Raw genomic sequence first — 12,491 nt, forward strand, 5'->3', positions numbered from 1 at the left:
ACTATATATTGACCCTTTATATCATTAAAATATTTGATTAAAATTAAAAGGTTAGGTTAACTAACAACAATTTTCCTCCTGCCACTCTAAAAAAAAGGCACAATATTTAGCAAACCTTTCCTATTTAATTTAACAAATTCCTTGTTTTCCTCATATTTGAAATTGGAGTATCAATTTTTATAAAAAAGAATCTGAGAGTATTTTCAAAAACTCGATTTATATTTAAAGCGAGTTTTTGAGTTTTAACGGGTTCTAACAAAAGAAAATATCGATACAATAAGGAAAGAAAAATAATACAAGTGAAGTGTAATCAATCAATTAGGCCATTTATTGAATAAGGCTGGAAGCACATGGCTTTTGGTAGGTTTATAACTTTTATTTAGCAATTTCTAAATTAATTTTTGGCTTTTCCCTCTATATTTTTAATTAATTTGGTTTATTTATTAATAAATAAACCAAAAAAAAAAAAAAAATTAGCAGACTTTTTTTTTAAAAAAAAAACATGAATGAAATTAGTATATTTATAAGTTAGGAGAGAGAAAGACCCATATTATGATTTGATGTTATCAACTGTTACTGCTTCGTTTCCACTTCTTCGGAATTTGGGTTATCTCACTTGTTATCTGGGTATACTGCCTTCTTCCTTCCAAACCCTACCTGATCCTTAAAAATCTCATTTTTTTTATAATTATAATTTGTTTATATATAATTTTATCATACCTACCATTTTTCTGCTTTCTTATAGTTTTCATGGTCTTTTTGTTTGCAGCTTTCTTTATGGTTATGATCTGTAAATTAAGTTTTTAGTCCAAAAATAAAGGTGAAGTTAAGTTTTGAGTTCAGAAAAAATGGCTGAAAAGTCTGAAGTTTTGGAAGCAGTGCTGAAAGAAGCTGTTGATTTGGTAATGGATCTGTTTTTTTTTTTTTTTTTTTGATGGGTATTTATGGTTAATTATTTTTGCTTAAAATTTGTAATTTTATTTGCTCATTTTGTTGGTAATTTTTAATTTTATTTGGAAAATTTGTGGGTGCAGGAGAATATACCTCTGGAAGAGGTCTTTGAGAATCTAAGATGTAGCAAAGAGGGGCTTACAACTGATGCTGCACAAGAAAGATTAACAATTTTTGGTCCCAATAAACTTGAGGAGAAAAGGGTAAGATTCTTGTTGTTTTTTTGCCATTTTTAGTAAATTATTATTTTTACATATTAATTATATATATAATTTGTGTATTATAGTACAATTTTGCTGAATTATGATGATTATTTTTAATAATATTATGGATTATGTTGCTATTAATTAATGTGTAATGTTGTTGATATTTACTCATGATTATAAATTATGGGTGTGGTTTAGGAGAGCAAATTCTTGAAGTTCTTGGGGTTTATGTGGAACCCTTTATCATGGGTTATGGAAGCTGCAGCTATTATGGCAATTGCTCTTGCTAATGGAGGGGTGAGAATTTCATAATTTGCTTAGTGTACTGCTTAGGAAAATTTAGTGTTTTCGGAATCGTGATTTGTACCTTCAAATTGATCAGGGCAAGCCTCCTGATTGGCAAGATTTTGTGGGAATTATTACACTGTTGGTGATTAACTCGACAATTAGCTTTATCGAAGAGAACAATGCTGGTAATGCAGCCGCCGCCCTCATGGCTCGTTTAGCTCCTAAAGCTAAGGTACTCACTAGGCTACTTGTTTTGTTGAAGTCGTAATTCGTCCTTATAAATGGGATATATTGATGTTAATATAATTGATTATGTTCTTATTTTGGGTTGCAACAATTGCTATGTAAAGGTCTTACGTAATGGAAGGTGGAGTGAGGAAGATGCAGCAGTATTGGTTCCTGGTGACATTATTAGTATCAAACTAGGGGACATAGTTCCAGCAGATGCTCGTCTTTTGGACGGAGATCCTTTGAAGATTGATCAGGTAGGACTTTTTAGTGATGTTATTGAAAGGATAGAATATTCTTAGACGATAAATTAGTTGCAATTAGTAACCGGAACCTGTATGGTTGCAGTCCTCATTGACGGGAGAGTCCCTTCCAGTTACAAAAGGCCCAGGGGATGGTGTATACTCTGGTTCTACTTGCAAACAAGGAGAAATTGAAGCTATTGTCATTGCAACTGGTGTGCACACATTTTTTGGAAAGGCGGCTCACCTTGTTGATTCCACTAATCAAGTTGGTCATTTCCAACAGGCAAGTACAACAAATATGATGTGTTTATTTTGTTATTGATACTTTGTCATTTGTGATTAGCAGTCTAGCACCATTGCCCTTTCTACAGTTGTGGTGATGCTGAAATGTTGTGCAATTCTGTAGGTTTTAACAGCAATAGGGAACTTTTGTATCTGTTCTATTGCTGTTGGAATGCTAGTTGAAATCATCGTCATGTATCCGATTCAACATCGTGCATATCGCCCTGGAATTGACAATTTGCTTGTTCTTCTCATTGGAGGAATTCCTATTGCCATGCCCACTGTTCTATCAGTCACGATGGCAATCGGATCACATCGCCTAGCCCAGCAGGTTGGTTTTCCCTAGCAAGTGTTATTTCATATTGACTAGTTTACTGCTTTATTGCTGTCCAATGCTAAAAATTATGTAATGAATGCAGGGTGCCATTACAAAGAGAATGACTGCAATAGAGGAGATGGCTGGTATGGATGTTCTTTGCAGTGATAAAACTGGAACTTTGACATTGAACAAGCTCACAGTAGACAAAAATCTGATCGAGGCAAGTTCTGTAGCCTCTGTTACTTTATTTGAAAACCCATCATGGTTCATGCTATTCATATTCAAGTGAAATCTGTTGCAGGTATTTGCCAAAGGAGTGGATGCAGAAACTGTTGTGCTTATGGCTGCTCAAGCCTCCAGGATAGAAAACCAGGATGCAATAGATGCTGCAATAGTTGGCATGCTGGCTGATCCGAAAGAGGTTGATTTATTGATCTCATGTTGTGTTTGTTTTATTCCTTTGCTTCTTCCTGCACTTTTTTTAGCTGATATAATCACTTTTTATAGGCTCGGGCTGGCATTCAAGAGGTTCACTTTCTGCCTTTCAACCCCACTGACAAAAGAACAGCATTGACTTACATTGACAGGGATGGTAAAATGCATAGGGTCAGCAAGGGCGCTCCAGAGCAGGTATGTTAGTAAAATCCCTTTTATCCTAATAACAGGTACTATATGTAGTTTGTTGACACACATAAATATTATTTTTTTTATTGCATTTCAGATTTTGAATCTGGCTCACAATAAGTCAGACATCGAACGAAGAGTTCATGCTGTTATAGACAAGTTTGCTGAACGAGGCTTGCGTTCACTTGCTGTTGCATACCAGGTGATTTTCTATCCTTTACGAAAGAATTTTTTCCAAAAGGGATAACTAATTATTGTTGAAAAATTATTGACAGTTTTTAATACTCTTTACATGCTCTTTCAGGAAGTTCCAGAGGGGAGGAAAGAAAGTCCTGGAAGTCCATGGCAATTCATTGGTCTCATGCCTCTCTTTGATCCACCAAGACATGACAGTGCAGATACTATAAGGAGAGCTTTGAATCTTGGAGTAAGTGTGAAAATGATCACTGGTAAGTTTGTCTAAACTCTGTAAGAACATTCTTTTTGGGCCTTTGGGGTGTATGCACTAGAAGCTAATGCAAATGTCATTGCCACAATGGCCGAAATTTTATCAGGTGATCAGCTGGCAATTGGAAAGGAAACTGGTCGTCGTTTGGGTATGGGTACTAACATGTACCCTTCATCGTCTTTACTTGGGCAGAGTAAGGATGATTCAATTACTTCTTTACCAATTGATGATCTGATTGAAAAAGCGGATGGGTTTGCTGGTGTTTTCCCTGGTAATTTACTACTATTGCAACCGCATTAAAGCCTCTTCCATTTACTTTCATTTCTGGGCAGATTATCTGCATGTTGGATTTATCGACATATGTTTGTGGCTTTTTGACATTTTAAATTAATCCAGAGCATAAATATGAAATTGTCAAGCGATTGCAAGCTCGGAAACATATTTGTGGAATGACTGGTGATGGTGTGAATGATGCCCCGGCTCTTAAGAAGGCTGATATTGGGATAGCTGTTGCTGATGCAACCGATGCTGCTCGCAGTGCTTCAGATATTGTTCTTACTGAGCCTGGTCTTAGTGTTATTATTAGTGCTGTTTTGACTAGTCGAGCAATCTTCCAGAGAATGAAAAATTATACCGTAAGTTTTTTATTGGAATATTTTCTTCACATTTTGTGGTCTATTCAATAAGGAGGCAGTATTTACTTAAATGCCACTTTAACTTTCCGTGGCTTTACCTTTCTTCTTTCCTGCCTTGCAGATTTATGCTGTTTCTATTACCATTCGTATTGTGGTAAGTAAATGTCTGTGTTTTGAGATAATTTTGTTGTACAGTCCCTGTGGCTGGTATATATGTGATTATTTCACAGATATTTTCTTACAGTTTTCCTTTCTGAATGACAGCTCGGCTTCATGCTATTGGCTCTTATATGGAAGTTCGATTTTCCACCCTTCATGGTTCTTATCATTGCCATTCTCAATGATGGTATGCTTTTGCTTTTGTTTTATGTGTTCTCATGTGTCATTTTCTTTCTATCTGATTCCTCCCCTCTTTCAAAATAATGTTTATAACTATTGACAAGATCTCATTCATAGTTCATTATAGATGTTAATTTCAATTTTACATCTCATATTATTTTTATCAATCTTTCACTTGAAGATGCAAACCCTGTGTTGTTGATATACAGAGGCTTATAGTTGGTAATAAAATTTTAGAAGACCTTTAATCATGAAACTGCTGGGGAGTCTAATCTTTGCTTGGGTTCTATCTAGATACTCTGCTTTACCACTGTAGAATAGTAAGTTTCAGCAGACTAGCAGAGCATGTAATACTGGCTTCTCATCTATTAGCCAATTGTATTGAGTTACAGGATTCTGTTGCTCATTTGTGTTCTCAGTTCACTTTCTAATCTACATTACTCTGGGTGGTTTGAGGAAAAAGGGAAGCAATACCCTACCCCTGTGTATCTGTTAAAAGAAAAACCGACATAAGTCCCACCTCTCCAGTACTACTGATAATACTCCTTTTTCCCTATCAGAGGAAGGAATGATTACTATGGAAAATTGTTCCAAAACCAACTTCGATGACTTTGAAACTGTGATCCTTTTCTGTGGAAGTTTATACATTATTCCTAAAATCAATTGTTCCATTGAAGAGCTTCTCAAATATATGTGGTTTACTTTTTCTTGCTGATTGACTATGATTTCGGCCTTCAGGTACCATTATGACCATATCGAAGGATAGGGTGAAGCCATCTCCTATGCCAGACAGCTGGAAGCTCTCTGAGATTTTTGCCACTGGAATTGTCATTGGCAGTTACTTGGCAATGATGACGGTGATATTTTTCTGGGCAGCATATGAGACTGATTTCTTTCCGGTATGTGGTTGTGCTTTGACTAAACATAGTGTTGAATTTCAACTTTTTCTCTTATAATTTTTTATTTGTGTAGTTGCATCCACATTTCTGCATTGAGTTTTCATGTCTCATTAAGTTGACTAAGTTTCCTGGCCATTCTGCAGAGAATGTTTGGGGTTTCACACTTAAACAGACAATCAGCTACTACTGAAAGTGCACGTTTGGTTATCACGCACAAGCTTGCATCTGCTATATATCTTCAAGTCAGCACAATTAGTCAGGCTCTTATTTTTGTTACTCGATCTCGAAGTTGGTCATTTGTGGAGCGTCCTGGTCTATTTCTAGTTGGTGCTTTCATAATTGCCCAGCTGGTAAGTAGTTTTTATGGCATAATGTTCATTTCTTAGCTGACTTTTTAAGTTCATTTGCTTTGATTCCTAGGTTAGATCTGAATTCAGCTTTTCGACCTTGCAGGTTGCTACTTTGATTGCAGTATATGCAAATTGGGCCTTTGCTGCAATTGAAGGGATTGGTTGGGGTTGGGCTGGTGTCATTTGGCTATACAATCTCATCTTCTACATTCCACTTGATTTTGTCAAATTCCTCATCCGCTATGTATTGAGTGGAAGAGCTTGGGATCTTGTTATTGAACAAAGGGTATGGTTGGCAGCAAGTTATTGCTGGTGTAAACTTTGAGAAAAACGTTATTTTTTGTGCAATTACTTACTGTTTTCTCTATATTTGCAGATTGCCTTCACCAAAAAGAAAGATTTTGGAAAGGAAGAACGTGAACTTAAGTGGGCACATGCACAAAGAACTCTCCATGGACTACAAGCACCAGAAGCGAAGATGTTCAATGATCGAACAAGCTATCATGAACTCAATCAAATGGCTGAAGAGGCCAAGAGAAGAGCAGAAATGGCTAGGTAACCTTCTTGTGAAGAAGGATGTTATTGAATGTTCCCTATGTTCCTTGGTTTTCTTTTTTTCTTTTTTTTTTTTTTTTTTTATACTGTATATGCCCTAGATAGTAGTAAGATGCATGAAAAAGTTGGTACTAAACCACACTTTATAGCTTATACATGAAGGGGAAAAAAAAAACAGATTTTAAACCGAACAAGTACTTTGCTGTGCGACCTTGTGCATATAATGGAGATATACAAATTCTCATCTGCTCACTTGAACTTACCTTGTTGCAGGTTGAGGGAACTTCTTACTCTTAAAGGACATGTGGATTCAGTGGTGAAACTAAAGGGGCTCGACATCGAGACTATCCAGGGATCATACACTGTTTGAGGTTAAACCCATGGTTATACAATAGCATCAAGTATAAAATGCTGAGCGTAAAGATTAGTACAGCATGTAGTTGTGAGTTAGTTTTTTTTTTTTTTTTTTTTTTTTTTTTTTTTTTTTTTTTTTTTTTTTTTTTTCTCAAACAACTTCCTTATTTGTGTAAACATGCTTTTGCTATTTTGAAATGAAAAGTTATCATGGGTGGTTCTTGCCATCCATTTCCCATTCATGGTCTTCTCTACATTGCTGTTGCAACTTGCAAGTATGGCTTATAACATAATTGTACAAGCTGTTACAGTCGGGCGCCTTAGATTTGTTGTCGTCCTTGAAGTTCCATTGCTATTGGTAAAAAGTACTCGTACTTGGTATATAATTGTCACTAACATCTGTTAAATTAGCTAACAGAGAGGTTTTATACTCAAAAGGAACTTATTTGTGATTCGGAAGATCACTTGTGCTTTGAGGGTTTTGACGAGGAGCAAAGAATGATGCTGATTGCTTCTGATGGAGCAAAGAACTTATGGGTTACATCTCGTACAAGTTACAAGTAGACTCGACAACACCGATCTTCATTAACCCCAATTAAACTGTAACATAACTAAAGTTACATGACATAACTAGCACCTGAATTGAATTCAGGTATATAATGAGTGTATGTTCATCATTAAAATGGTTTAGCAAAACAGAAAGAACGGTTAAAGCATCATTGCATCAGCATTTGATTTAGATGAGTATTTTTTGGTCTTTTGACATTGTAAGGGCATTTGCTGGTGGATAACACTAGGTTATTTTCTAACAATGTTAAGAGGCTTGTTTCTGCACGATTATTCCTGAAGCAGATTGTTCTTTGATGCTTATGTTACAATGCTATAACTTTCAAAGCCTTCCATGCCGTTCTTTCGAGAGATGGAAATACGTCTACTTTCAGACGAATTGTCCGACTAATCACCTAACACCTAACACTATGGCAACTAACAAGGTGCGAAATGTCATTAGTGCCTACTCAAGTATATCAAATTAACAATAATTTGTCACGAATTGGAATTTAGAACTTTTCGTCCACTGTTACTAGTCATATACGAGTATAAATAGACCTTTTTTTTTGTTTTTAAACGTTTTTGTTGTTTCTAGTTTATTATTGTCAAAGATTGTATAGATTTCAAGTTTATAAAAGTCATACTTTATTTTTGGATTGTATTCTCGTGATTGATAATGCAGTTGTCTTTTGACTCTTTTCTATCAATTCCATCCATTTCTTTCACATTTTGTAGTTTAAAGCATGTGGAACAAGACATTTAGAAAGTTGGCTGTTAAAGCCAAAACTGCAGTAATTGTGCCTTGCCATTTTCTCTACTAGAGGAGTAGGAGGTTAGGGACCATCTTTACCTCTATTTTGTCGTCGCTCGCTCTCATAGCTTTGAATCTTATTTTTCTAAGACGTACTTGGATCACAATAATGCAACTTCATCCCCAAACGTATGTTTGATGCTTACCAAACATGTTGTTATGGTAAGACCGTAGAATTCGATTTAAATTATTCAAGTATATACGAAGTACTTAAGTAAAAGTTGGAAATTTCTTGTTTCTGCATTTTATTATTGTGAAAATCATACAGCTCCCTTACGAGACTCACTAAGCTCTACACATCCAATAGGCTCTGCATCTATTTTCTTGGCATTTTCGCTACTGCCTTTATACTTAAACCATTTAGCACAGACAAGGAAATAAGCAAAATTGAAGGTACATAGTGCAGCTATCATGTAGTAGAAGTAATCTAGTTTCCCTTTGTTTAGATCCTCGTCTAACCAATCACCTGATGCGCCTTTCTTTGTTGTTCTATGAACTATGGAGATCAAAAAACTGCTTAAGTAGCTTGACATTCCGATGCCTAAAAAGAAAATGGATCCAGCAATGCTCCTCATGTTCTCCGGAAACTGTTTGTAGTAGAACTCTACTTGACCGATTGCCATGAATGCTTCAGCAAACCCTGCTATGCCTAAAGGAAAAACCAGCCAAAAACTTGACATTGAAGAAATCTCTCCCTTTCTTGGGAGATTTCCGAGTGTTGGTTGTGTAAGAGCAAGATTCCTGCGATGACTTTCTACTAACCCTGCCACAAGCATGGTTAGAATAGATAATATTATTCCGATTCCCATCCTTTGGAGGATTGTGATTCCACCCTCTTTTCCCCTGATTTTTTCGAGGAATGGGACTAATACTCGATCATAGATTGGGATCCAAACAGTGAGGCTTATCATCATGAAAACAATGTAGGATGAAGCTGGAATTTGAAAATTTGTTTTCCCAAGGCGTCTATTTGACTGAAGTGCTTGGAATATCACGTACGTGTGCATTTGCACAACAGGAACATGGTATATTATGGCTGATGCCCATATGGGTAACACTCTTAGTACACATTTCAACTCTTCTACCTGCTGCATCGTGCAGAGTTTCCAGGCGTCTACTGCTGAGCCATCCGGTTTAATTTGGTCTTCAGGGGTTATAATCGCGGCTTTCTCAAGGAATCTGAAAAGATTTCATTACATTTTCAGTAGGTGTAACACAATATCTACTGAAAATCTAAACAATGCTGTCAACTTTCCAATCTAGTGCATTTTTCGTACCTGAACTGATTTGTGTGAGGTAATTTGGAGTTGATAGAATCAGAAGGCAAATATTTGAGTACAGATTCAAACTGATGAGAATTCGGGTGTTTCAGTTTTCTTTTTCTGACAGCAGCAACTATAACCTGCACTAAATTCACCATAGGACTACCTTCGGGCTTAACCTTTACATAGATCTTCGAACCCATGAAAAACAGTATGCAAGCTAACAGCATAAGAGCCGCGGGAATGGCTAACCCAATACTCCAACTCACATTAGACTGCACATAAACTATCAGTGTCAGGGACACCATCTGTGCAAAAGTGTAAGTGAAGAAGTACCAATTGAAAAAACTGTTGATCCCTCGCTTTCCTGATTCTGTATTGGGGTTGAACTGATCAGCCCCGAAGGCTAAGTTACATGGCCTTATGCCTGCTGCTCCTACTATCAGCAGTCCGAACCCCATCAGCAAAAATGCTAACTGCCCTTGTGACGGTCCATTGCAGACTTTTGCTTCGTCGCCACAAGGGGATGGATGAAGTTTCTTGATTACTGCTGTTAGGTCTATCACAAATAATCCCTGAAAACAGTTTGCAGAGAGTAAGATTTTGCTTATATGCAGGCATTTAATTTTAAAGTTTGAAATTTTTTTTTTTAGTTCAAGTTTTCTGTTGTCCAAATCATCTGCTTAATCATTGCTAGTTATAGTATTATTTCAAGAATAAAACTCTGCAACTTGAAAAAGAAGCAGAAAAAAACAGGAACTAAAACATCCTAAATTTGATGTTAAGAGTTTGTTCAGAATCTCTGTCAGTTCTGAGATTTCGGAAATTGTATATCGTATGATGTAAGCTGCGTAACAAACCTTAAGTTAGTCATACGTATAGTTTTTACTACTTATGTTAATTTTGTCAAAGAACTGCAGAAATTAGAACTAACAGTCTAACTGCAAAGGTAAGCTGCAAGCATCTGACACTAAATCCTGCTATATTGCTGTACTATTGCACCTTAGTTCAATTGTGCTCTTTGAACATGGAAATACTGACTGATAAGAGTATGCAAGAGGCAGATCAAAGTACCAAAAACGAGGCAATCGTTGCGAATCCCAAGGTGGTGTAGCGGCCAAAGTAAGTATCAGAGAGGAAAGCACCTAGCAAAGTTGCAAAGTTGGTGGTACCATTGAAGACTGTGATCAAAGTTGTTGCTGTTATAGTCTTCATGTTAAAAACTGTTGTTAAGTAGACCAACAAATTGGACAAGGTACCAATTGCTCCGAGCTTCTCAAATGTCTCGTTTCCTGAAATTTTGTACACAATGATTAGTTTGATTACTTGTGATTACAGTAGTACAAAAATCGCGTTAATGGTATATTCTTACCTATGATGAAAGGCATGGCCTTTAATCCTTTGTAGTTGAACTTTGGCTTATCATTATCTACAACTGTTTTAGGTTCTTCCATGGCTATTCCTGAGGATTATGTTGCTTCTTTTGTTTTTATTAGTGTTTATAGTGCTTTGCTTGAGTGAGCTCTTTATAAGTCAGAAATATTGGTGCCAAGTTTAATTATTGAAGGCTCTTAGATATAAGGTTTACCTACCTTGACCTCTTTCCAAAAAGAGAAGTGGACCATCTTTAAGAAAATTTCTATACCTCATCATGCTCTTTAATTTTTCAAAATTTACGATACCATATAGATGGTTAAAAATATGTCATATGAACAACGACTAAAACCTTTAGCAAATAACCTAGAGTTTATTATCTTCACCTAATTTTTCACATCACACAATTGAACTAACTACGACATGTTATATTTGTGTATTAAACTTATATAACTTTTAACCTGAATTCAACTTATTTGAAATTATTAACCCTAAACTTTGGCTTATATGAACTTATAATTTTCCGAATATGACTAGAATTAAAGTATGATAGGACGGAGTATGACACTTCTATTCCATGGACTAGAAAACAACTTTCCCTACCTTGTTTCTTGGGGTTCATACAATAAATTCCCCTGCATCTAGGAGTGCCACATTATCATGGTCACAACCACACATCATATATCATTCTCAATGGATTTTGCACAATAATTAAGGGGGTTAAATTAAACTGAATCAATTCTCTTTTTACTCCGACCCGTAATAGAAAACAAAGTTTCTAATTCGGAGTTTAAATATATGATGGGTTTGAGAGTACGATCCTGTTCTTTAGAGCTGCTCCGCTTTGCTCTGTCCTGCTCTGCTGAAATCTGCTCTGTTCTGCCTTGTCCTGTTCTGCCTTGTCCTGCTCTGCTCTGCTCCACAATGTGTGGAAGCCTAGCCCTGCTCTGCTGAAATCTGCTCTGCTCTGCCCAGAAACTCAAAATAACATGCCGCGTCGAGTAAGACATTTTTAGTGTTACGAGACAGACTAGACGTCAGCTTGCCATTCCTACTTCTCTGCGCTCACACTATGATAATGTTGCTTGAAAACGATATGAGTACTAAAGTCATCGCTATGACCGCCGATTTGCAAATGTCATGTTAGATTGTTAATGGTATTTTATGCTGTCAAACCAAATCTAAAGAATATTAGATAGTATATTATATTGGTTTAAATAACAATTAAGATATCATATAGTATCAAATATTTGTGTATAATGTTCACCTTTCTCACTTTCTGTTGTGTTCTAGAAAGGTAATCACTTACTGATTAGTGAGCACGCACTATCAAACGAGATAGACGTACATTTCATGATTAAAACATGAAATAGTGGCTGTCAAAAAAGGGAAAAAAAAAAGTTCTAAATTAAAAAAAGCGCTTTTATATATTTTTTAAAAGGCGTTTTAAGAGTGTCAGCAAGATAAGGTGGTATGACGTAGATGATATTCAGTCTTAAATTAAGTTGGTGGATTTTGAATAAAGGTTTTGCTAACGTGTCACTTATCAATATTAAAGACTTTACCAACTAAATTAGTTGAATGCGCGCAATTAGAAGCTCTTTCTCGAGTTCTAGGCTCTAGCTGGAGATGACGATCACATAAATCAATTCATGTAGACTGTTTATATGACCGTATAGGATGATAGTGACTTCTCAATACTATTATGCCGCTTTTCATTTATCTTCTTACGCGGCCTAGCTAACCTTGTAGTTGAATGCTTTGTTACGCTT

General features: G+C 36.1%; 2 protein-coding genes across 2 annotated transcripts; one reads left to right on the plus strand and one right to left on the minus strand.

Annotated features, from left to right (window-relative positions):
• Positions 1–479: 479 nt before the first annotated feature.
• On the plus strand, positions 480–6,871 carry LOC145567278 (ATPase 11, plasma membrane-type-like). Its single transcript, XM_081626540.1, has 22 exons — positions 480–627; positions 770–902; positions 1,035–1,154; positions 1,356–1,454; positions 1,540–1,677; positions 1,796–1,930; positions 2,022–2,201; positions 2,325–2,531; positions 2,620–2,739; positions 2,821–2,940; positions 3,027–3,149; positions 3,241–3,345; positions 3,448–3,592; positions 3,698–3,862; positions 3,988–4,226; positions 4,348–4,380; positions 4,491–4,572; positions 5,304–5,464; positions 5,608–5,814; positions 5,918–6,100; positions 6,191–6,369; positions 6,643–6,871. Exons 2-22 carry the CDS (start codon positions 849–851, stop codon positions 6,737–6,739), a joined length of 2,892 nt encoding a protein of 963 aa, XP_081482666.1. The 5' UTR covers positions 480–627; positions 770–848; the 3' UTR covers positions 6,740–6,871.
• Positions 6,872–8,298: 1,427 nt separating this feature from the next.
• On the minus strand, positions 8,299–10,885 carry LOC145567279 (protein NRT1/ PTR FAMILY 2.11-like). The gene is made up of 4 exons (XM_081626541.1): positions 10,718–10,885; positions 10,420–10,637; positions 9,361–9,920; positions 8,299–9,262 (listed from the first exon to the last, which is right to left on the minus strand). Exons 1-4 carry the CDS (start codon positions 10,797–10,799, stop codon positions 8,344–8,346), a joined length of 1,779 nt encoding a protein of 592 aa, XP_081482667.1. The 5' UTR covers positions 10,800–10,885; the 3' UTR covers positions 8,299–8,343.
• Between the last annotated feature and the right edge of the window lie 1,606 nt (positions 10,886–12,491).

Source organism: Chenopodium album, chromosome 11 (assembly GCF_948465745.1).
Source record: "Chenopodium album chromosome 11, dcCheAlbu1.1, whole genome shotgun sequence".
Classification (NCBI taxonomy): Eukaryota; Viridiplantae; Streptophyta; class Magnoliopsida; order Caryophyllales; family Amaranthaceae; genus Chenopodium; species Chenopodium album.